The sequence below is a fragment of the Paramisgurnus dabryanus genome, chromosome 14 (genome assembly GCF_030506205.2).
Source record: "Paramisgurnus dabryanus chromosome 14, PD_genome_1.1, whole genome shotgun sequence".
In the NCBI taxonomy this organism is placed as follows: Eukaryota; Metazoa; Chordata; class Actinopteri; order Cypriniformes; family Cobitidae; genus Paramisgurnus; species Paramisgurnus dabryanus.
In genome coordinates, this window is record NC_133350.1 from 23444121 (window position 1) to 23470000 (window position 25880).

Here is a 25880-nt window from a genome sequence, read left to right on the forward strand (position 1 = left end):
TTCATTTTGTCCAAGTCATGGAATATCAGCGGTTTTTATGTTGTGATGTCAAGAATGCTGTTTCTGGGTCCAAGGCTCCACTGATTTCAAGTGAGACTATAATCTAAACCGCTGTTTATTGGCATTGTTAACTCATTTTAGGCATTTAAGATACATTTTCATTAAAGCAACACTAAAGAGTTATTGCTCTTTGCTCCCCCTACAGGTTAGAAGCGTAATTGTTCATTAGCACTGTTGTAAATACTGCAGCATAGCTGGCTCTGATTGGATTGTAGGTCTGCCGTAAAGCAAGTTTTTGTAGTTTCACTCAAACTACAGGACCACTACCCGACGGTTGGAAACTTCTTTAGTGTGGTTTTGGCCGATAGAGGGCTGCAAAGCGAATGTGAAAGTGCCATTCACCCTGTTTTGAGTGGATGAACCACTGAAACTTTTTTGGAAACGTTATTTTAAGGTAAAAAAAAAACTCTTTGGTGTTGCTTTAACTCACGGTGTACACTCAGTGATCCTGGACATAATGCATTTAGCTTTTTAGTTGAAGTCAGGAAATTTAATATTTTGTTTGGAGTGGAACCCCGAGTAGTAGTACTTTAGTGCACTTGAGAAAAGTATACTAAATATTATTAATACTTTAATTGACATTTTTGGAGGTTTCCTCAACAGGGCTAGTCCAGGCTAAAATGCATATTTGAGCTACCTTAATTTAAAAACTTATCATACTGACATAACATATATCAGTGCCACTGGGTCTCTTTCATCAAGCATGCTTACGCACAAATTTGTTGGTAAAATGTGCGAACAGCTGTTTTAACTAACAAATCATCAACAAAAACTTTAATACCAAAATTTATTTTAAATGTATGCAAAAATGTAAGAACAACTTAGACAACACATACGCAATAATCATTTACAAGGAATAATATATAAAATGTTTAACACAGATGTATATTATAGGGTTCTTTTTCCTTGTTCATGATTATTGCGTACTTGTGGTCTATTGTAAACATTTAGAGGAAATTTTAGTATAAAAGTTTTTGTTGATTTATGATTTGTTAGTTAAAAATGTCCAAACACATATTTCACGAACAAATACGTGCATACACATGCTTACTGAAGGAGACCCATTGTTTTGTCTTAAGATGCACACCAGTTTTGTTTATAAGGGCAATTTCCCAAACGGGTTTATCCTAGTCCCAGACTAAAATGCATGTTTCAGCTGCTTTTATTTCAAAACACCTTGCATTGACATATTTTACATATATCGGTAGCATTGCTTTGTCTCAAAATGCACACCAGTAATGTTTTTTGTAAGGTTTGTTTGTAAAAACGACTTAAATATCCCAAAATAACTAAAGCCAAGTCCTGGATTTATCTAAACCCTAAACCACCCCATAAGGTTTGTTTGTAAAATTAAATTGTCCTACTACAACTAAGGCCTAGTCCTGGATTAATCTAAACCCTGTTTGGATAACCGACCCTTAATCTATTGAAATAAATGGCATCTCAAAATAGCACAGTTGAGTACTCTTATGTTCTTTAAAAACTTACCTTTAAGGGACCGTTCACCCAAAAATAAAAATTCTCAGAATTTTCTGACTCTTATGTTGTTACAAACCTGTAAAATGTTTTTATTCTGAAGAACACAAACCAAACCGATTATGAGCCCCATTCACTTCCATAGTAGAATAAAATAATACTAGATAATAATACATAGAAGTGAATGGGGCTCATGATCAGTTTGGTTACAAAATTTCTTAACATATCTACAACATGTAACAACATGAGAGTGAATAAATGAGGAGTCATTTTCATTTTGGCTGAACTATCCCTTTAAAGCAACACTATGAAGTTTCCATGTAAAAATGACTTACAGCTCCCCCATGTGGTTGAAAAGCGCAACAGTGCCTGGTATCAGACACTCTTCTGCAGGCAGGGGGAGGGGCGGGGCTGTGTTTTCTACACTCCACCACCACTTTCAGAGTGTGCTTGTAGCAGCTAGGAGGCTGCTCAGGTTGCAGCAACAGTACAATTTGTCCAGTTAAAAGTTGTTCTATCACTGAAATAATTTTAGAGACATTATTTAAAGGTAAAAAAACTACATAGTGGTGCTTTAAGAAGTACAAAAGACAATTTATTTGTATATGAGGTACAAAATTTGTGCATAAAAATAAGAGCTGGGCATAGATTAATCTAGATTAATCTCATTCAAAATAAAAGTAATTTTTTGCATACCATATGAGTTTTTGCTGTGTGTAATTATTATGTACATATATAAATACACACACATCCATATATGTATTTAAGAAACATTTACATGTGTATATATATTTATTTATATTTTTATATATTCTAAATTTTATATAAATAAAAAAACGCTATTTAAATAAAACATTTCTTAAATGTATGTATGTGTGTGTGTTTAAATATACATAATATTTACACACAACCCAAACTCATATATTATGCAAAAAAAATACTTTTATTTTGTAAGAGATTAATCTAGATTAATCTATGCCCAGCCCTAATAAAAATGTATTTTAGCACACTTTTTTATCTTGAAAACTAAGACAATTCCTTTATAGTTATGTGGTAAAATGTGATTATTCAGTTTGGTAACACTGGAACGCCTTTAATAACTCACTCAAAAGGTATTATTTTACAACACTTAATTATTTCTAGGTTTATTCGATTTATTAATAACATTAGTCCTTTACAATCATGAGCTTCATCATCCATAGTTACAATACATGGTGTCGCCATTGCATTGCACAGCAAACCAGAATGTGGTGCAATTTTAACTTGGTTACTTTACAACATAACAGTAAAACAATAAAACAATTTGAAATGTAACATTTACATTTGATAAGTAGTCCATGATTTTATTATACTCCTGATATACCAACCAATGCATAAATAATGTACCTGTACATGTATTTCCATGCAATATGACCTCTGGATCAATAAAAACCTTCAGTGTATTCAAATGCATGTCACTAGGTCAGTGATAAAATAGGATCATTATGTACCTGTGTGGTTAGGTTATAAAAATGAAATTGTTTACCTTTTTTATACAAGATTTTAGCATGTTCTCAGGCTTGTAATAACTAAACCTTGACATCTTCTTTTAATGTCCTTATATCAGGTCTATGAAACTACTGTATTAGTTATAATCTAGACAAACTCAAATTAAAATGTACTCTTGATTATTGCAATGTGTTATTGGAATTCAAGCTTAGGTGAATACGGCAAACTAAGGCGTGAATATTAGTGCATTTTCAAGGCAACGCGTTTAAACTTGTTTGTAAGTGTGACTAATCCCGACAGCATGAAGTCAAAATAATGTGCACCTCTACTTATATTTAAACCAGTTAATGTTTGAGAGAAGTCATCTTTGTGCCAAGTTATACCCGGGATGCCATCAAAAAAAGTCTCGAAAAATAGTGCATGTTATGTAAAATAGCACCGCTGACCATGTTGCTAGTTGGTTGAGGGATTCATTTGGCTGATCTCATAGCTTTATCGCGCAGCAGGTAGTCAGAGATGCAGGTGGGGAGGTAAGAAAGAGGCAACCAGAAGAACTTTGCATCCCACCCTGGAGAATAACGGGTACGGGGACGGACAGCCGAGACGGCGTGCTCCATACAGTTCACCACTTTCATCAGATCACCGTCTAGTGTCTTGGAGTACTTCTTCATCACATTTTCAACTGATTGAGAGTCAAACAATTAGGAGAAATTAAGATAATCAATTTCATAGGCCATAGTATGTAGGAGGTTAAATATATTTTGGTGTGGGATGAGGTGCATTTACGAACATTTGGCAATGCTTTTATCCAAATTTATTTACAGTGCATTCAAGCCATACATTTTATCAGTATTAAAAAAGTATTACAGCAATTACCTTTATGAATATAATCATCTCCATATTCCTCTTTGACCTCCACCGGCAACCTTTCCCATCGCTTCTCCATACCCCTGAAATGGACGTCCATGTTTGCCACTTGGGTTTTGAAGAATCCTGGTTCAATGCACGAAACTTTCACACCAAAGTGATACATGTTCCTCCTAAAACAAAACAAAAAACGCATCAAAACATAAAACAACACAATGCATCATGTCTTCAGGTCCTGCCACACTTTTTTGCTTTACCTGAGAGAGTCATTGAATGCCTCCACACCATATTTAGACACACAGTAGGGTCCACTGGAAGGACTGATTCTTCCAACCACGCTTGATACGTTCACCACACGACCTCTGGCTTTTTTTATAAGTGGCAGAACGCTTAGGGTCACACCAATAACACCATAAAGGTTAACATCCAGTGTGGCTTTATAGTCTTGCAGTGTCAGCCAATCAGCAGGCGCTGATGCTACAGCTATACCAGCATTGTTCACCAAAGCCCATAAACCTGCCAAACACACAAAATAGTTTTGCTTTTATTTCAAATAATTATGTTTGTATCATTTAAGCAATAACGGTCCTTGAAAACAGATAGTAACTTGAAAAGCAAATTATTGTAATAGGCCAAATGTAATTCCTTACCCTTCTCACCAACCAGATTTTTAATAAACCTGGATGCTTTTTCGATGCTCTCATAGTTTGTGACATTCAGATGGATGGTAGACACTCGAGATGAACACGACTTTTTCAGCTCCTCCTCTCCCTTCTCTGTCAAGCACGCTGCCACGACGCAAAATCCACGCTTATCCAGATGGCGCGCGAGGAGCTCTCCGAAACCAGAATCGCACCCGGTGATAAAAACGTATTTATTCCCTCTGTCTGGAACTCGATCCAGCTCCCTGTACCATCTCACGGTGTAATACAGGACCACCAATCCGAAAATGTACAGAAGCATAGCTGTTAAAACATAAAGCACAGAACATATGACTGAGGGGTCCTGAAGGGTACGCAACACTAAACTGATCAAATTTGTAACACAGCTACTCTTTCACAAATTTCTGATGTCATGCTTTCATTAAAAGGATTGACTAATACACTGGATTCAGTACAGTGGTTCATGCTGTAGGAAAGGCGAAATTACTAAAGAAACGTTAACAGCAAGATGGTGTAACGCTGTATTTCCTGTCAATTACCAGGGGCGCTGCTAAGGATTTTGGGCCCCATGAAAAGAATCTTGACAGGGCCCCCAACACAGCTGAGACTTTTTTCATATTAATTACATAAAATCCTGCGCTTTTATGGTATTTTGACTACTACCAATGGGGTGAGAAAATTTAACTTGAATTAAGTGTTTAAGAAAAAAGAAATCTTATTTCACAATTTTTTTTGCTTGTTTTAAGGACAATTTCACTTAAATTGTATATTAATTTGTCTTAAAACTAGACTTATTTACTTAGGCCATTTTGCTAATCAAGAAAAAGCATCTTAATTTAAGAATTTTTAGATATTTCTCCTGAAAACAAAAATACTAAGTAAGAAAGTCATTTTTTGCAGTGTTGAACATTTAACTAAAACTGTGTATTCCAGCGTTTTCTTGACCTAACATGGGGAGATTATCATGCACTTTTAACACTAGAACGGGCACCAGCTGTCATTTTAACCGTTTTGAAATTTGCGTAGTCAATAACTTTGTCTAAATAAATCATAAAACTATGATTTAAAACTTTTCCTAAAACTACATGAATTTTCATTTAAACTAGTTTAAATACTTATTGTGTGAATAAAAACAGAAATATAATCATTTCTATCTATAATTCACAGGCAGTCATTTTGCGCTGTTTAAATTGAGTTTTGCCGAGTCGGTCTGAATCAGATAATGTGAAAGTATTACAACTCCACATCATCTTCAAGAGATGCACTAAAACCTCACAAACAGCTGATAGTAGTTTGTACATTAGCTGGCAGAGGATTTTTATCAGAGTTCATGAAGTTAGAGACTGCTTGCAAGACAGGTGCAACAGCGTGGACCGCAGCAGGGTGCTGAAGAGAGAGCCTCGTACAAAGATGCCGACAACGGCTGGCTGTGAGGCAAAGCCGTGCACCCGCTGCACCCTGCTCTATTCAAACGTGCTTACTTGTCGAAAAATGCTACCGTAGAGACCTGGGGCCTCATGTACAAACTGTGCGCGTGAGCACAGAAAAGTGCCGTAGGCAACGATCAAAAGGGACTTTAAGCAACACGCCTCTAGTGGAACGGCAACGGCATTCTGACGTTGTATTGCGCATGCGCGAATTTAACTGCTACTTTGCGACGTTCTACTGTAACGGTCTACTATGGGAGAACAGCTGATTTGCCGTAGTCGCTACAACGTGAGAGATTATGCATATAAATGTTATGTTTTATGGCATATGACATTGTAATTGCATCAGTTTATGATTGTACCACAAGTCTTTTATATAATATGTGTTAAAATGTTTTAAATTTAAGCTAATTTAAACGATTTTTAAGTATTCAACGTTTTCAACTATTGCTTAAATCTAGGTTTTTAGACTTATTTACATCATACAATAGTAAAAACTCCTCTTCTGACAAAAAATTGTAATTTAATGCCAAAAGCAATCCTTCTCTTGTTTAAAATTAAATGAATTTTTTTTGTATCTCAGTAAATGAATTAATGCCTGTCCTGTTTACTGTTGCTTAGTGATTTTTACGTTCTTGGCTACGGTGGTGTGACAGCATACTTCCGGTCGCCGTAGCCGTTCCATTTCCAGCTGTTGCTTAAAGTCCCTATTGTCACGGGCGAGCGGTCCACTAACAATTTAGGCCTACTTACAAACCCACCTTTTCTTGTGAAAAATTGGGTAACATACTGTCGACCCTTTGCCTCTTTCACTTCTCTTATTTTTTTTCTTTCCGTTTTTGACTTCCAGATTTTTGAGGCATTTTCACTTCCTCGTCAGTCAAGGTGATATTCTGCTGGCGCTATAAGTGAAGTCAAGCTGTGTTGCCTGGATTACACAATTTGGGCGGACTGAACCATTTTATGAAAATTGAGAGGGGGAAAGGGGCCCACAGACTTTGTGTTTCCTAACCAAATAATTTTTTTTGATACCAGGAAACAGCAAATAGAATAATTTAAAGTTAATAATTTTCACTATTAAATATTTTTTAGCACCACAATTTTGGGGGCTTCTCTGGGCCCCCTCTTACTAGTGGGCCCCGAGAATCGTCATTGTCAAGTGAAGTCAAGCTGTGTTGCCTGGATTACACAATTTGGGCGGACTGAACCATTTTATGAAAATTGAGAGGGGGAAAGGGGCCCACGGACGTTTGTGTTTCCTAAACAAATATTTTTTTTGATATCAGGAAACAGCAAATAGAATAATTTAAAGTTAATAATTTTTACTATTAAATATTTTTTTAGCACAACAATTTTGGGGGCTTCTGTGGGCCCCCTCTTACTAGTGGGCCCCGAGAATCGTCATTGTTAACCCTCCCCCCTTTACAGCGCCCCTGTCAATTACCACAGCGCAGTTATGATATTCAAATATGTGGGAGAATATGAATATTTAATATTTAATATATATATTTCAATAGGCAGCACATGAATTAAATGAAAACCAAACAAACATACATTTATAATGACATTTTTACTTTAATATAGATTTTAGACATAATTGGGTGACCCTGTAGTAGTCTCTCATTTATGTCACTGTACGGTGAGTGTTGGCCGTAACAATTACAAGAATGAAGTAAGATGATTGTTTTATTAAAAACAGTGTATGTTTTCAGTACAGATAACAGTTAATAGGGAGGGAAGTAGCGGCTCATTTAAAGAAAGACACACAAAAACAACACTTTTTCCTGCACACCCAAAAAGGAGCAACATGGTATAATAAATGAGTTTTTAAAAGAGTTTTAAAAGCTTAATACAGAATTTTTATATATTTACAGAAAGTGAAGGACCTTATGTTAATCCATGCCTTTGTGTTTTCAAGATTAGATTATTGCAACTCACTTTATGTCGGTGTTTCTTATTCAACTTTAAATCGTTTATCAGGAGTAAAGAATGCTGCTGCAAGACTTTTAACTGGAACCTGTAAATTCGATCATATTTCCCCTATTTTAGATTCTCTCGGCTGGCTTCCTATTTCATTGAGAGTCGATTTTAAACTCCTTTGCTTTGTTCATAAGTGTTTAAATGGTCTAAATAGTCTTCCACTCCATATTAGATCTGCCTCCACATTAGGGTCTTTTAAAAACTACCTAAAAATTCACCTCTTAAGTGGAAAATCTGTGAGTTGAGATCATTAACTCATATGTGTGCTTTTCTTAACATCCTTTTCTTGTAATGATTTATTATGCTGTGCTGTTTTATGATGTTTATGCTGTGCTGTTTTTGTACTCTTTTATTTATTTATTGTTGTATGGGTGTACAGCACTTTGGTTCAACTTCCTGTTGTTGGAAATGTGCTCTATAAATTAATAAATGAAATGAAATAATGGAAATTTCACAATTTTAAGACAGTGCAGTAAGATGAGAGATGGTAACACTCCATATATTGTAAGCTTAAAAAACATGATCTTAAGTTGTAAATGTTATTTATACTGATTTAAATTGATAAAACATATATAAGGCTACAGGTCAGCATAACAGCAGTGCATAAGATGTTCCCCCAAAACAGGTGCCGGATCTAAACTCAAAGGATCCGGACACAAATTAACCCCTTCAGGCGATTTGTGAGAACCACCACATGCATTAACAGTGCTGAATTTGTTTGAAAACGACTTTTTAGTGTGGACAGGCACAGAAATAGGCGTGAGATCGTCTAAACTAACAGCCTCACAGCGTCCACAGCACTGAGCGATTTACTTTGTATTTAAATTAAGTCTGTATGGGTGTGTCGGTTATATTTACAGAGTTTAAATGGCATATGTACTTATACCACAGGGCTGTTAAATCCTTCATTATCATTGGTTGAGAAACATTGTATGTGTGTGCATTATTTTTCAATAAATGCACATCTATAAAGTAGTCCCGGGTCTGTTGACTGGATTACAGTTCCATATCACTACGCCAAGTTTAAATGAAATAACATATTTATTCAATTTTAACAAATAAAGCATATATATGTGTGGTATAGCGAAATAAATAAACAGAAAAGAATGAATAAAATAATTAAAAAAAGAAGAACATGAATACAGTAAATTAACACGGATTACACTCTAAAAAAATGCTGGGTTATTTACAATAAAAATGATGAACCCAGCCTGTTGGTTTGTAATTTAAAGGGATAGTTCACCCAAAAATGGAAATTATGTCATCATATGTCACACTCTCATGTTGTTACAAACATGTATAAATTCAAGTTCAAACACGGAGGACTAACCCTAACCCTAGGCTACATGTCCTATTTATGTTGCGTTTTGTTAGTAATTATTTAAGATTGACACACACAAGCCCAAGAAAGTAGCTATTAAACTGAATTCATATATTAGAGAATAAACCATAGCCACCTGTCAATTATCCTTGGAGAGTCAAGCCTTCCCGATGTGTTCAACCGCAGAAATCTTGCAAACTGTTATCATGTAGTAAAATATTCAAGCAGCCTTTAAAGGAATTTTAGAAATGCGGCTTTCAAGAATATCCACATTCATGTCTGATGTCCAAACCCTCCTAATGTGCGTTCAGACCGATCGACGCATGACATAAAGTCCCTCTGCTCAGCGCTGAAGGAAGTTCATTTAAAGGTCTATTTACTGTAATCACAGACAGAGCTGCGAAGACGTATAGTGGTGTATATAGACGTCACGAATGTTTTAATGCGCATGCGCTTAAAAGCAGTTTTTTTTCTCGGACGCTCAATCTCATGTGTGGCAGCAGACGGCGCAATTGTACAAGAAACTGTTTCGGAGACTTCGCATGTAAATTAAAAGTCATCCGTGGCAACAGATAAATGAAATAAGAAAAAAATAAGCAGATGTAAAATAACACAGAAATATGTATAATGTTTTTTTTAAATGCAATTATATGAATGGTCAAGCTTGCATGAATGTTGAAATCACACAGTGGAATTGCAATAACCCAAACAAAACATATCTTCTCTGAAGTATTTTACCAAGCTGAATTTCTTTATGGAAGTGTCCTTATTAACCCCTTGACCCATGGGATAAAGTTATTTGGAAATACTCGTTTTAAAGGGGACATATCACGGAAATCTGAGTTTTTCCATGTTTAAGTGCTATAAATGGGTCCCGAGTGCTTCTTTCAACCTAGAAAATGTGAAAAAGATCAACCCTGTAACTTAGTTTTGGTAAACCATTCTCTGCAAGCATGTGAAAAAATAGGTCATTGACATTTGGCTCCCCTTGTGATGTCAGAAGGGGATAATACCGCCTCTTAATCTGCACTATCCAACCACGACACTGCCATTTAGTGCAGAGATCAGCTCATTTGCCTTTTACACCTACAAAGGTGGCAATTTAACATGTTATAATAAATTATCTATATGGCATTTTCAGCTTAAACTTCACATACATCTGGGGATACAAAAAAAAAAAAAACGTATTTGACATCTTAAAAAAGTCTTGTGAAATGTCCCCACTAACTACTAAATGTAGTTAGTGTCCAAAGTCATTATTTTATTTTTAATACCTTTGTAACAGAGTTTGACAGTATTAAGTTTAATATAAACATTGAGTAGCAAAATATATCACACACACACAATTAATAAAGAAAAGTTAAGAATAAATTATTGAATATTACATTTTATAAAATACATTCATTTATCATAAATTCTGTGTAATTAAACCTAAAAAAAAAACAAGGCCACTAACCAACAGCACTACTTTGTATAATTTAATATGTTTTGTTTAATTTAAAGTTTAAGTTTTAGAACTGTTTTTTGTCATAAATTTTCTTTGGGGGGGCGCAAAGGAATCTGCCGTATATGGGGGGCCGCACGCTGAAAAGTTTGAGAACCACTGTTGTAAAGTAATTGCACACACTCCTCAGATGTACTTGACTATCACCCACATCATCACATTTATATTATTAACGTAGGCTAGAATATAAATTTTTTGCAAGGTTTGTTTGTAATGCTCACATGGGAAATAATAAAGTTCATGTTACTTCCAAACAAAGTGCATGAAAGTTTAGTTGTGTTCTTGCAGGATGGTAAGGGCAATGACCTAACGAGCCTTTACCTTGCTATAGTCTATCAGAGAAACAGTTCCCTGAACTGCATCTGGTCACATTTAGACATCTGCCATGGCCTGTTATATTATGGAAAATTGATATATTACATATAAAGTCACTGAGGCTTGATCAGTATCATCATAATTTGGTTATAAAAATCACAATTGCCCTTTATGACCATACACTTTAAGGACCCCGTGAACCATGTGGCTGAATAGTTCACTTTATTTTTTTGCTACAGTTATCTCGTGCCACTGTTTGTTTAAGGGGGTCGTTCACCCTTTGTAGCAGAACAAACCTGCAGGACAGTTACCTCAACCAACCACCAAATTTAACTACACATACACACATACTATAGTGTTAGTAAAGACGAGAGCTTTGCACATCACTCCAGTTCATTCTGGGAGCTCAATCCAGATTTCTTCAAGAACATGCCTGGATTTTAGGAGCGTCCTGAGAACCTTTTTCACAGCAAGATCATCTTTTCAGCTGTACCAGATTTGGTACAGTTCTCAAAGTAACATTTGGATCAAGCAGGTAGGTTCTGAATTGAGTTAAAATTATACATTACAGCCCTCTGTGATGATAATATCATTTTATTACATCTTTGTTTATTATGGCATACATTTCTTTACAATTTGGAGAATAGTGAAAACAATGCCAGGCACTGTAAAGCTGCGCAGCGTCAAGAAATTTGGACAAGAAAATGACAGCTATGAATTTTCAGATGAGGGTAAGCTAAACTTCTGTTTTAATTTTGTAGTCTTCAAATATATTGTCACACATTTCATGAAATGCAGAGATTAATAAATGTTTTTTGTGTTACAGAAAAGAATGACGGTTATATGTACGTTCTGCTTTTCAACTATTCACATTTATTTACTGATAGACATTTTTATGTTTCTTTAACTAAATGTTTTTTTTTAAAATACAGGACAATGTCATCGTCTAGCAAGGATAAGAAGTATGATACATTTATCTTTTCATGATAAAAGTTGGTTGATTTCTCACTTCTTATCTGATCAACACAAACAATTTCTTTTACAGGTCCAAAAATGGTAAAAAAGAAGAATCTGAAGAATCTGCCATTCGTGTTGGCTTCTTTCAACTGGTAATACCTCTCGCCTCTCTTTTTGCATTTGTAATATTTTTTGACCCCTTAACAGATTTGATTAAAAGGGGCAGTTCTTTTAAAATAACTATTTAGATCAACTAAAACAAACCTGTTAATTGAATGAAGCATGAACTGTTGGGTTTAATCTTGTAAAGCTTTGTTTAAAAGGGGCAGTTCTTTTAAAATATCTATTAACATCAACTAAAACAAACTTGTTACAAACTAAAAATGTTAATTTTATCTGAAATGCTGTTATGTGGGGCCAGGGTGGACCAAGCCTCTGATTGGGTGGGCCATCACCCCCCCCCCCCCCGGTGGAGCCGGGCCTGCCTTTAAATAATTAAAATTCATTAGGGGTAATGTTTGATGATTTTCCTATTTGAGAAATGAAATTGTTCCTCTCCTCCAGTTTCGCTTTGCCAGTTGCAAAGAGATCTGTATGATGGTCTTGGGAAGTGTGTGTGCGGTTGCGCACGGCTCGGCCCAACCGCTGGTGCTGCTCGTGTTCGGCCTGTTGACCGACACATTCATCGCCTATGACATTGAGCTCAATGAGCTTAAAGACCCAGAGAAAGAATGTCGGAATAACACCATTCAGTGGCGAAACCTGACAGAAGAAGAAAACCTGTCTCTAAACATGACCACAACATGCGGGTAGGAGAGTATGATCAAATAAACATGTTAAATGGTTGCATGACATCAGATGTCACAAACTTTTAGCACATTTTATTTCATTAGGTACCTTATTTTATTTACCTTATTTTCACCTTATTTTATTCATATTCACACATATTATAGGCTACTATTTTTAAAATGGTAAGAACTTCACCCCCAAACAATAACATGCATCATGTATTACCTAGAAACAATACTTTTTGCAGAATTTGTCTCTGATATAGTTTATAAATAAAAAATATAATATTTTTATATGTTTAAATTATACTTTAATTTGTCAACCTACAAGATTTAAGTTTTTTTTTTTCAACTAAAATTTTTTACTTGAAGTATTTTTCACTTAAACATACAAGTTGAAAACGTATTATTCTTTAGGTGTTATACCAATTGAAGTATTTTTTTAAGTTGATCCAATTTTTCACTTTTTACAGTGAAGTGTTATTATTTATTGTAAGTCATTTACTGATAAACTATGTGATGTGAATGAATAATGTAATACTGTAAAGTAGTAAATAAGCCACTTGTATCATCACAGGTAAAGATTTGTTAAAATATATATAAAAACGCATGTATTAATGATGGCATATTTTTCTATTTCAGGGTTTTGGACATTGAATATGAAATGACCAATTTTGCTTATTATTATGTTGGCATCGGGGCGGCCGTTTTTGTTCTTGGATACCTTCAAGTAAGTTTCCTTTTATATTTTTTTCTTTGAGGGTGTTTTTTCTACCTTTACATGACCTTAAAATATTGCTGAAGTGGTAAAACCGTGGTTTGGCCCAGATATCTCTGTGGGTAACTGCGGCCGCACGTCAGATTCAGAACATCAGGAAGATGTATTTCAGAAAGGTCATGAGGATGGAAATCGGTTGGTTTGACTGCACCTCTGTGGGAGAGCTCAACACACGCATGTCTGAGTGCGTATACATTGCAGTGTGCATTGCGAAGAGTGTCACAAAATAATAACCGATTTGACTTACTTCACTTTACACAATAATACCTTCAACATTAGCATAAAATAACTAATGATGTATCTTCTCATGCCTGCCTCTATATGATCTTGCCTATAGTGACATCAACAAGATAAATGACGCTATTGCGGATCAAGTGGGGATTTTCGTCCAGCGATTCACCACATTTGTTTGTGGTTTCCTCTTGGGCTTTTTGAGGGGCTGGAAGCTAACGCTGGTTATTGTCTCAGTGTCTCCTCTTATCGGGCTCGGAGCTGCTCTCATGGCTCTGGTGAGAAATAACATTAGCTAGAAACATGAATATAAGTTAGGATCAGAAAGAAATATGAGAGTATGTAAATATGTACACGTTTGCACCTACGGAGTTCATATAGGGAATGTTAACGTACGTCACCGCAATGTTGCATTATGGGACGTGGGCCCCATGTTTAGAGGCACCGCCGACCGCTATACCATTTAATTGTGGGTGTGTTAAGCTAAAACTAGGTAAAATTTAAGAAGAACAGAAGAAATCAAGAAGTTGAAAGAAAAAGAGAAGGGACCCTATCGGGAGAAACTTAATGCTACTGCCAAAAAACTTTATTTGGACAAATAAACAACATAGATCCATATGATTTAGCAGCCCAAGACTGGATTACGGATCCAGACGCACTACCTCCGCTTATATATTGGTCATTGTTGTTTGCAGGACTTTATTTACACTTTGCAGGAGTTTAAGAGCTATAAATCCCTTCAAGCTTATAGACCGTTTCAGCAGTAACAACATAAACAAGCGGCTGTCGCGGTCCGCACGTAACTTCCGGTAAACTCCGCTAAGAATAAATAACAACAAAGTTCTTTAGACGTAGTTTATTTATATAACAAGCAAAAAAACAACACATAGATTACCTAGGAAACCAAAACATTTGTTATTTTCGACGAGGTATTCGTTCAAGAGATCAGTTTAGTAACTAGTCAGACCATTAAAAAAAACGAAACCGGAAGTAAGGTTCGGATCCAGACGTGTATCACGTGCGTCCGATGAAACCGTCTATAGTAAGATGACACTTCTTCTTTTGGAGTCTTATGACGGTTGGCAAACCAGCTATTTACTGACAACGTGTTAATACCTACGTATCTTAATGATTCTCTAAAAAATTTATCCGTTGTATTCTGTGCGATGAATCAACACATGTTCATAAGATGGCACTTATGTTTTTGGCCAAGTTATTAAAACAAACAAAATGCTAAATATTTAGCTAACGTTATGTTATTTAAAGAGTCACAAGCAGTGGGTTTGAGTTGCATTTAATAAAAAATATTTGTTACAATTGTCAAAATTGTCTAAATATTTATTTTTATAACTCATGTGGTTAGGGTGATCAGAAATGAATGAATCAATCAATAACTTACATTTACAAGTTAGTTTGACAGTTTTAGCATAAAAACAAGACAATTTAAGTGGTTCTGCTTTTATTAATCACAAATTACTGAATGACTGAAAATGCAGCGAACACATTTTGAAAAGTAAACGTTTTTATCCTGATTGCAGCAGGTAAACCACGCGATCCGGCGTCTTTTCGTCAGCTCCTGCACCGGCTTCCCTTGTTTGTTCCACGAATAAAAGCTGAAAAAACGTATTCCGTTGTTCAGTTTCCTCCCTGAACGATCGCGTGACCTGCTTGATCGAGCAGTACTGACAAAACATATCGAAGTTTATTAACATCTCAACAGAAAATACAAAAACAACCTCCAACACATGAACGCCAATACAGCGGGATAGGACGTGATCCTGCAAATATGGCGGATTATCATAATGCAATACCGCGTGACGTCAACTCCACATTCCCAATTAGTACCTCAGATATACATATTGATATCAAATGTATACACGTGTACATATAAGGACATTTTTAAATGTGTCCCAATCCCATTTTCTGACCATTTCTTAGGGGAACCCTTGTAGGGACACTCCACTTTAAAAAAAAAATATGTCCATTTTCCAACTCCCCTAGAGTTAAACATTGGATTTTTACCGTTTTGGAATCCATTCAGCTGATCTCCGGGTCTGGCGCTAGCACTTTTAGCATAGCTTAGCACAATCCATTGAATCTGATTTGACCATTAGCATCGCGCTAAAAAAATAACCAAAGAGTTTCAATATTTTTCCTATTTTAAACTTGACTCTTCTGTAGTTACATCGTGTACTAAGACCGATGGAAAATTAAAAGTTGCGATTTTCTAGGCAGATATGGCTAGGAACTATACTCTCATTCTGGCGTAATAATCAAGGACTTTGCTGATGTAACATGGCTGCAGCAGGCGTAGTGATAGTATGCACTGCCCGAAAATAATCCCCTTGGTTACTTTCAATAGCAGGGGACTATTTCCGGGCACTGCGTAATATCACTACGCCTGCTGCAGCCATGTTACGGCAGCAAAGTCCTTGATTATTACGCCAGACTGAAATTATAGTTCCTAGCCATATCTGCCTAGAAAATCGCAACTTTAAATTTTCTGTCGGTCTTAGTACACGATGTAACTACAGAAGAGTCAAATTTAAAATAGGAAAAAAATATCAAAACTCTTTTTAGCGCGATGCTAATGGTCTAATCAGAATCAATAGATTGTGCTAAGCTATGCTAAAAGTGCTAGCACCAGACGCGAAGATCAGCTGAATGGATTCCAAAATGGTAAAATCAAATATTTAATACTAGCGGAGCGGGAAAATGAGCATATTTTCAAAAAAAGTGGAGTGTCCCTTTAAATAGGGCTACAAATTGATCATCGTCTATATTTGTATTGAGATGTTTATATTTTGACATTAACTGTTAACATGTGCTTGTCCAGTTTGTGGCAAAACTAACAGGAAGGGAACTGCAGGCGTACGCTAAAGCAGGTGCAGTGGCCGATGAGGTTTTGTCCTCTATACGAACAGTGGCAGCATTTGGCGGGGAGAGGAAAGAGGTGGAGAGGTAACTTACACTCATCTTTATACCTTCCATACAGTTACTTGTAATCATCTGCTGTATATTTACCTTACAAATGTGCTTTTCCTCGTATTTCTTTCTGCAGGTATGATCGTAATCTGATCTCTGCCCAGCAATGGGGCATCAGGAAAGGTCTCATAATGGGCTTCTTCACAGGTTACCTGTGGTTTATCATCTTCCTCTGCTATGCATTGGCTTTCTGGTATGGATCCAGCCTAGTGCTGAATAGTCAAGAGTACAGTCCAGGGACATTATTACAGGTATACAATGGTTTGGATTTACTCAAAAACATCTGTGTGTAAGCATTCACATGTGTTTTGCATGAACTTCAGGTGTTTTTTGGAGTGCTCATTGCTGCTATTAATCTGGGCCAAGCATCTTCTTGTCTGGAGGCGTTTGCTGCTGGAAGAGGAGCTGCTACCATTATCTTTGAGACCATAGATCGCGTAAGAATCCCACACTCAGAGTCACATAAAACACTTACAAAAACTGGATTGATGATATAAACAATTAGGTGTCATATACTGTACAGTAGGGTCCAAAATTTGCCTTAGACCTTTGGACCACTCTCTATGCAAAAAGAAAAACCTAAAGCATAGCAGACCACATAAAGGTTGCGAATGTTAATGTTAATAAGTGTAAGAAAAGTTAAAAGACTTTCTGCAAACTAAATACAAGAGAATACAAGAAAAAAGCTGTATTATTGCATGTCTGACACCACGATCCATACGACACCTTCTCAGAGTGATGGATTGAGAAGAATATTGTCTTATTTTCAGGAACCAGAGATTGACTGTTTCTCTGAAGCTGGATATAAGTTAGATAAAGTAAAGGGAGATTTGGAGTTTCATAATGTGACATTTCACTATCCCTCCAGACCTGAAGTAAAGGTAACGTTTATTCACACCAATACAGTCCCATCTGCTCTTTCACCATCTGGTCCAGATGGCTCTCGGCAACTCTTCTCACCTCCTTTTCACAGATCTTAGATCAGCTCAGTTTACAAGTCAAGTCAGGAGAAACAACGGCATTTGTGGGTCCCAGTGGTGCTGGGAAAAGCACCACTGTCCAGCTAATCCAACGCTTTTATGATCCGAAAGAAGGCATGGTATGAAAAATCACTTCTGTATGACACATAATTAATGCATACAAGAAGTCATTGTTTTTTTTTTATCAGGTTACATTAGATGGTCATGATATTCGAGGTCTGAACATCCAATGGCTTCGATTTCTGATTGGAATTGTGGAACAGGAGCCAGTTCTGTTTGCGACCACCATTGCTGAAAACATTCGGTATGGGCGGCCCGGGGTCTCGACCGATGACATCATCAATGCAGCCAAAGAGGCCAATGCTTACAACTTTATCATGGACTTACCACAGGCAGGAGACCACCATATATAACATCTTAAAAGAGGGCCATCCTGAAATTTAGAACTTGTTTTCTGTAAATCTGTTCTGTTTAGAAATTTGACACTTTGGTAGGCGAGGGTGGAGGCCAGATGAGTGGCGGGCAGAAACAACGAATCGCAATAGCCCGAGCGCTGGTGAGGAATCCCAGAATCCTCCTCCTGGACATGGCCACATCAGCTCTGGACAATGAGAGTGAAGCTGTCGTACAGGAGGCTTTGGACAAGGTCAGCAGCACAATCACACGTGTAAACAGATGTGGATGAATGTGAATTTAGACTCGTCAATTCTTTGTTGAAGGTCCGATTGGGTCGCACCACCATCTCTATCGCTCACCGCTTATCAACTATAAAAAACGCAGACGTGATTGTGGGATTTGAGCACGGCCGTGCTGTGGAGCGTGGAAAACACGACGAGCTGTTGGAAAGGAAAGGTGTCTACTTCACACTGGTTACTCTTCAGAGCCAAGGAGACAAAGCACTCAACCAGAAAGCCAAACAAGGTAAACCACTCTTGCTCCTCAGCTTTTGGTACTCAAAGTATAAGGGTGTTTTCACATATAGTGCATTTTAAAAGAACCAAACCCAGTTCACTTAAAGTGAACCAGAAAAGGAACTAGCCGAATGTGACCTCAGTCCTTTTGGTGTTCACAATATAGTGGACTCAAAAGAGGACCCAGTTCTTTTTTTAGGTCCTCTTCAGAATTGAAGTGATCTCAGACCTTTTCTTGTTCACAACTTCATAAGAACGCAGACCCCAGCTTTCTGTGCAGCAGTTGATTTTTATACAATGTCAAAACAACACGCGAACCGGACTGGGACCTCATTGATTTCACATCTCAAAAAGAAATCGAACCACAAAAGAACCCAAAAGCGAACCGTACTCAGACTACCTCCTGACGTGGTCTGAGTTCGGTTCACTTTTGGGTCCTTTTAGGGGGGTTTGAGTTCACTTGGTTTGTTCACATATACACCCTGAACTGCTCCGAGAGCATTTGGAGGGCTCAAACGAACTAGGTGTGAAAACACCCTAAGGCTGTTTCACATGACTCGTGTCAGTGTTCTACGATACATTGAACTCTGTGGATCGAAAGCTACAATGTCAAAGTTTAACAAATGTCAACTTTGCCTTGTTTGCCGCTTTCGAAGTTTAGACTATTATAACCAGACAATTTGCAAAAAACAGCAAAAAATTAATCTCTCTGGCCAAATATATATTTTAAATATATGCTAAATACATTTAGTAGAAAGTAAAGCTTAATTAAATATCTTTTTAAATTTGTAAATATATTTAGTTTAACCACCATATATTAACAAATATAAAAAAATGAATTTCAGGACTAACAATACATTTCAAATTTAACAACCCATATGGCAAAAAAATATTTTTTTCATGACCAAAATATAAAAGTTTTTATAAAATGTATAAAGTGTATGTATAAAATGTATAGGTATGTATAAAATTATAAGTATAGATAATTTTGCAGTTGAGTTAAATGTAATCTTTTTTAAAAACCTCCTGGGGTGGTTTCCCACACAGGGATTAGATTAGTCCTAGACTAAAATAAATGTAAGAGCTGTCCAAACTGAAAACAACTTGCACTGACATATCTTAAAATACATCAGTGCCCTCAAAATGCACACAAGTAATGTTTTTAGTTAGGCATGTTTGTTCAAACTAGTTATATTTCCTAATTAAACTAAGGCCTAGTCCTGGTTTAAGCTAATCCCTTTCTGGGAAACCACCCCATTATGTTTACAGGTTTTTAAGATACAAAGTTTTTCTTCCATTGAATGCGATGCTAATATAAATGCTTTAAAATATATTTATTTTTAAAATATATTTCAAAATATTCAAAAAGTGAACAAACAATATATTGGTGATAATTTAACATTTTGTAAAGATATTTCTAAATATATTTCATGTAGCAAAAAATAGTGACTGCACACTTTTATTATAATAAAATTATTTTGCAAGTGAGTGTGCAGTCACTATTTTTTGCTATATATTTGGATTTATTCTTTTTGACTTGCACCTCGGACGGAGTGCGTTTGTTTCATTTTTTAAATATATTTCATCACATATATTTTTGGCCATTTTTTTGTATATTTTGAAAAATATTTAAAATTATATTTGCAAATATATATTTTTATCATATGGGCATCCTTGCACTAAATGAACCGAGTTTAAACACAAGTTTGTAATTTGTACAGTGCCTCACAAATTTTATCTTTTAGATCAGGGGTTTTCAATTTTTTCAGCCGAACCCCCTTAAATTAAATTATTTTAAGAAAAATTTTTAATAATTTAATTGCACATTTGCATGTTTAACTTTGCGAACCCCAGTTTGGGAAACCATGTTATAGATACAAAACTTTCTTTATTGCCTTATTTCCTCTATTTAACATATTATATATAAATTGTAAAAAAAGAAATGGTGGTGCATTGAACACTTTGTTCTGATTATGCAAGCGTTCCAACTATGGCAGCTGAGAAGGTCATTCTTTGTGTTCTTTATATGTTGATATGCTATGTTTTTATAAAACTCTTACGACAAACATGTCTTCTAATATCTTCAGTTGTTGCATATACAGCGCTGCAGTGGACACATTTGTAAACGACTTTACTTGTGCCGATTATGCGAGCTGTCTCTTTAATACAGCATGGTTTATATACTGTCATGTGGCTGCTGATTGATCTGACATTTTTAACACACCCAGTAAACAAGAGAAAATGTGGGTATCCACTGTGAATTGATTGGATATAGAAAAGTAAGCGTTTCATTCAGAAATAGGACTGACAGTTGGAGGGGGCGGGGTTAATGGATGGTCCCGCCCGAACCATCTAGCTTACATCATCAGAGAAGGAGCACCACAAATGGGCGGAAGCACATTTTCAGATTTAAATTAAAGTTTATGAATTAAAAAAATAATGACCCACACAGATAAATTGTGCATAATAAACGTTGGCATAATACATTAAAAATAAGAATTGTCATTTTTGATTTCATGGAGACTTTAATACTTTCTGATCTTTTGTTATAATTCAATGTTAGTTCGGCATTCTGTAGCTCAGATACATATAGTAACTTTAGGTTTAATCCTATTTTTAAGAGCCCTATGCTGTGTTGTATGATCACATGAAGTTATTATGCAAATAAAGAATCAAATCCTTTTTTAATGACTCTTCTCAGAAATGGAGGAAGCTATGAGCAGTGATCCAGATGCAGAGAAGAAGAGCCTCAATAGAGCAGGAAGTTATCGTAAGAGCTTGAGGTAAATGCTTTTCTTCCTTACATTTGTGTCATTTGCACATCAAGAGCAACGTACAGTACATTCAGGCTTTTACCTTTCTTCAGTAGAACTGTGGTGTTGCTAGCACTTCTTCATCTCTTCACTTTTCTCCATTCATCTTTACAATCCAGGGCCGCTGTTCACCAAAGATCTCGATCTCAGTTGTCAAACATTATACCAGAATCCTCCATGGCTATTGCTGGAGAGTTGGGTCCTCGTTCGTACTCTGAAACCCGTGTTCCCGATCTCAAGGTTAGCATTTAACAACACAAATCATCTAATATCATTTAATATTACAGATCACTGAGCATCTGTTTGTACCTGTGACTATAAAGGACATACTTCCTGATGATGAGGAGGTTGAACCAGCACCCGTGGCCCGTATCCTCAAATATAACATCCCTGAATGGCCCTACATGCTCTTTGGAAGCATTGGAGCGGCTGTGAACGGAGGGGTGAACCCGGTATATTCTCTCCTCTTTAGTCAGATCCTGGCGGTGAGTCTTTGTTGTACTCTTCTCATCTCTTCTGCTCAGTTTAGGCATCTTAGCGTGACTTTTTTATCTGTATCTCTTCTAGACCTTCTCTATGCCTGATCCTGTTGAGCAGAGGAGGGAAATCGATGGGATCTGTCTGTTTTTTGTGTTTGTTGGCGTGATTTCGTTTTTCACACAAATGTTACAGGTATCTTCTCAAGATAGTTATTTGAAAGGGATAGTTAATCCAAATATGACTTGTTCAACCTTATCCCATCTGAGATATATACAGTATGACTTCCTTTCTTAAGTCATCATGTTATTTTTTATATGGGGGTCAACATGGTGAAGCTCCAAAAAGGTGCGGCTTTTACATCAAAATTATTTCATATGAACCAATAGAAACCATTACCGGCTCTGTGCTGCTCCTGAAATCAGCGTGTTCATCAGAAATCAGCTTCATTTAAAAAAAAGCATAATTTTACAAATTTTGCTTTCTTGTATAAGCATTAAAAACTCTTTCTTTCTCAGGGTTATTCATTTTCTAAATCTGGGGAGTTGCTGACTCGCCGATTGAGGCGACTGGGTTTCCATGCGATGTTGGGTCAGGAGATTGGTTGGTTTGATGACCATAAAAACAGCCCAGGTGCTCTGACCACAAGACTTGCCACAGACGCCTCACAAGTTCAAGGAGTGAGAAAAACTTATTAGCATTGACTTGCCAAACTGATCATTCATTTTCAAAATGATGCTGAATTGCAGTAACCGATTGTGTGACCGCTCCCTCATTCCAGGCCACAGGTTCTCAGATCGGCATGATTGTGAATTCCATGACCAACATCGGTGTGGCCATTATCATCTCCTTTTACTTCAGCTGGAAGCTCACACTGGTCATCCTATGCTTCTTGCCCTTCCTGGCGCTCTCTGGAGCATTTCAGGCTAAGATGCTCACCGGATTCGCCAAGCAGGACAAAGAGGCCATGGAGGTGGCAGGGCAGGTGAGCCCGCACTGACCTGGTGTAAAATGACTTACTTGTAGGGTGATGTACAGTATCATACTGTAAATAAAATACAAACTGTAAACGCGAACACTACAATGTATTAATTTATTCAACTTAAAAATGTTGAGTTGGTTTACTTGAATGTTTTTAGGTAATCGATTTCGACAAAAGTTTTGAGTACTCTGTCATGCATTTAAATGCCTTTCCCTCTGTGTGTAGATATCCGGGGAGGCTTTGAATAACATCCGCACCATCGCCGGCCTAGGGAAAGAGCGTGATTTCGTGGACATGTACGAGGAGCAGTTGGAAGCCCCGTACCGTGCGGCAAAAAAGAAGGCTAACGTTTATGGCGTCTGTTACGGTTTTGCCCAGTGCGTGGTCTTTATGGCAAACTCTGCATCCTACCGGTTTGGTGGATACCTGGTGCGTCAAGAGGGGCTTCACTTCAGCATGGTTTTCAGGTAGGATGTACACCAAACAGGACATTGGTTATTTACATTGTGTGGAGTTTCTGAGAGTTGTTTTTGTCACCACAGAGTGATTTCAGCCATCGTGACCAGTGGAACGGCTTTGGGTCGAGCCTCCTCATATACACCAGACTACGCCAAAGCCAAGATCTCCGCTGCACGATTCTTCAAGCTGCTCGACCGCGTTCCCAAAATTAGTGTCTACAGCGATGAAGGAGAAAAATGGGTAATTCAATATATATATATTTTTATATTCTCAATGTTAGTGAAGAGATGAAGAAGATCTTCTTTAATCTTAAACTTTAGAAAAAGTCCAAGGCACTCGGACAAAAAGTAAAAAAGTCTTATTTACATTTTGACTATTACTCTCCTACCAGACAGAGGAAGTATAGTTGTTTTCTTGAATTCTCAGTTGGGTTTTCTTTTCCAGGATAATTTTAAAGGGCACATTGAGTTCGTAGACTGCAAGTTCACGTACCCAACCAGGCCGGATATTCAGGTTCTGAATGGGTTGAATGTAAGCGTCAAGCCGGGTCAAACTTTGGCCTTTGTGGGCAGCAGTGGTTGTGGTAAGAGCACCAGCGTTCAACTCCTGGAGAGATTTTATGATCCTGATAAAGGACACGTGGTAAGATATCTCACGGCATTAGCTGATAGTGAATAAAATCCTTCCCTTGATTCTAACAGTTTCCCTTTATTGGTTAGCACATCGATGGGCACGAATCCAGTCGGATCAACGCTGCTTTCCTCCGCTCTAAGATCGGCATCGTCTCCCAGGAGCCGATTTTATTTGACTGCAGTATTGCTGAGAACATCCGTTACGGAGATAACCAGCGAGAGCTCAGTATGGATGATGTCATATCAGCGGCCAAAAAGGCTCAGCTACATGATTTTGTGATGTCACTTCCTGAGGTACAGAATTACAAGGGTTGGGTTAAATATAAACAAACCCAACCACTGGTTTACAATAATCTAGAAAATGTTCTTTTTTGACTCAAACATGGTTTGAAATAAAAGTACTTTGCTATATTAATTCACATCTATATGATTCAAATATAAATATTAAATATTAAATAATGAGGAGCTCAGATGCGAATGCCCCTAAGTGCCACTTCAAAAATAATCGTTTCCATTTTTCTGTAATGCAGAAATACAACACTAACGTTGGTTCCCAAGGATCCCAGCTTTCCCGGGGGCAAAAGCAACGCATTGCCATCGCGAGGGCAATCATACGAGACCCCAAAATACTCTTGCTGGATGAGGCCACTTCAGCACTTGACACTGAAAGTGAAAAGGTAAACCTAAAAGCAAGATAATAAACTGGAGGTATTTGTTAAGCTTTTTTGAGATCCTAAAACTGTGTTTGTTTGTACGGTGTGTCAGACTGTACAGGAAGCTTTGGATAAAGCACGAGAAGGCAGAACTTGCATCGTCATTGCTCACCGGCTTTCTACAATTCAGAACTCTGACATCATAGCTGTGATGTCACGGGGCTACGTCATCGAGAAGGGTTCTCATGACTACCTCATGGGCCTTAAGGGAGCTTACTACAAACTTGTCACAACTGGAGCACCCATCAGCTAGTCTCATATCTGAGGATATACAGGACTAACCAGGGGTGCGTTTCCCAAAAGCAACTATGGTCGCAAGTTCTGTCGTTAAGTTCAATGGTAACAACGACCATTAGTTAGCTAAAGATGCTTTTGGGAAACATATCCCAGAATGATGTACATCTTAATGATAGACTAATATATGCTAGATTAAGTTGATAAACCTTGCCTGTTTGGCACAGATTTTTTTTATTTAAATTTTGAGTAAATCCTGTAAAATAATTTAATTTATATCATAATTTTTCAGTGAAATGATTATGTGATTTGATTGACTTTGTACTTGGTTTATTTAATTTACAATTAACAGCGGGTTGATTGAGTTACAATTTGAAAACATAAATATATGTGGTATACTTTATTTACATTAAAGCACAAAGGAATTAAAATGATCTTTAACATAATAAAATGGAAATCAACATCTAAATCTAAAAACAAGGGGATATGTGACCCAGCTAAAGTAATTTTTACTTTTTTTACAAAAGTAATGTTTTACTATTTTAAAGATAAAATTATCCTACATGATGTAAAGAACATTCAGTGAATATATACCCTTGATATATTTAATATTGACTGAGTAAGGCCATGTCAACATTTTTAAATCAAACTTTAATGCTCCTAATCTCATCATTTGTGTTTATGAAACTTTAGCCTGGATTTAACAGACAGGGCCACAAATTAAAAACAAGAACTTACACGTTTATTGTATTCACTGCCAAATGAATGTATTTTTTTGTATTGTTGTGTAAAACATTTATGAATAAAACAATACTCTCAGACTACCGATTCAGACTCCAA

General features: G+C 36.7%; 2 protein-coding genes across 3 annotated transcripts; one reads left to right on the forward strand and one right to left on the reverse strand.

The window, feature by feature from the left end:
* Positions 1–2651: 2651 nt before the first annotated feature.
* Positions 2652–9703, reverse strand: LOC135719111 (17-beta-hydroxysteroid dehydrogenase type 6-like). Its single transcript, XM_065241665.1, has 5 exons — positions 9418–9703; positions 4542–4856; positions 4149–4407; positions 3901–4064; positions 2652–3706 (listed from the first exon to the last, which is right to left on the reverse strand). Exons 2-5 carry the CDS (start codon positions 4852–4854, stop codon positions 3495–3497), a joined length of 948 nt encoding a protein of 315 aa, XP_065097737.1. The 5' UTR covers positions 4855–4856; positions 9418–9703; the 3' UTR covers positions 2652–3494.
* A 1729-nt stretch (positions 9704–11432) lies between these two features.
* On the forward strand, positions 11433–25861 carry abcb11b (ATP-binding cassette, sub-family B (MDR/TAP), member 11b). Of its 2 annotated transcripts, none has more exons than XM_065241667.2 (29): positions 11433–11635; positions 11743–11831; positions 11927–11945; positions 12033–12062; positions 12146–12209; positions 12622–12866; positions 13488–13575; positions 13674–13807; positions 13961–14132; positions 16691–16815; positions 16916–17090; positions 17163–17276; positions 17610–17720; positions 17813–17938; positions 18008–18211; positions 18295–18465; positions 18539–18740; positions 21432–21513; positions 21663–21783; positions 21867–22028; positions 22111–22215; positions 22539–22700; positions 22802–23005; positions 23228–23469; positions 23545–23701; positions 23906–24103; positions 24181–24387; positions 24624–24770; positions 24859–25861. In XM_065241667.2, the coding sequence occupies exons 2-29, from the start codon at positions 11756–11758 to the stop codon at positions 25057–25059; spliced, it is 4044 nt and encodes a 1347-aa protein (XP_065097739.1). In that variant the 5' UTR covers positions 11433–11635; positions 11743–11755; the 3' UTR covers positions 25060–25861. The 2 variants fall into 2 exon arrangements, with proteins under 2 accessions (XP_065097739.1, XP_065097738.1); XM_065241666.2 differs by having other exon boundaries at positions 11748–11831.
* Positions 25862–25880: the final 19 nt, after the last annotated feature.

Coding starts and splice junctions, on each gene's coding strand:
- LOC135719111 (XM_065241665.1), bottom strand. CDS start 4,854: ATGCTTCTGTACATTTTCGGATTGGTGGTCCTGTATTACACCGTGAGA. Junction 4,065..4,148: donor GCATTCAATGACTCTCTCAG/GTAAAGCAAAAA, acceptor GTTTTGTTTTAG/GAGGAACATGTATCACTTTG. Junction 3,707..3,900: donor AGATGATTATATTCATAAAG/GTAATTGCTGTA, acceptor ACTCTCAATCAG/TTGAAAATGTGATGAAGAAG.
- abcb11b (XM_065241667.2), top strand. CDS start 11,756: ATGCCAGGCACTGTAAAGCTGCGCAGCGTCAAGAAATTTGGACAAGAA. Junction 12,867..13,487: donor AACATGACCACAACATGCGG/GTAGGAGAGTAT, acceptor TTTCTATTTCAG/GGTTTTGGACATTGAATATG. Junction 17,091..17,162: donor GTCCAGGGACATTATTACAG/GTATACAATGGT, acceptor CATGAACTTCAG/GTGTTTTTTGGAGTGCTCAT.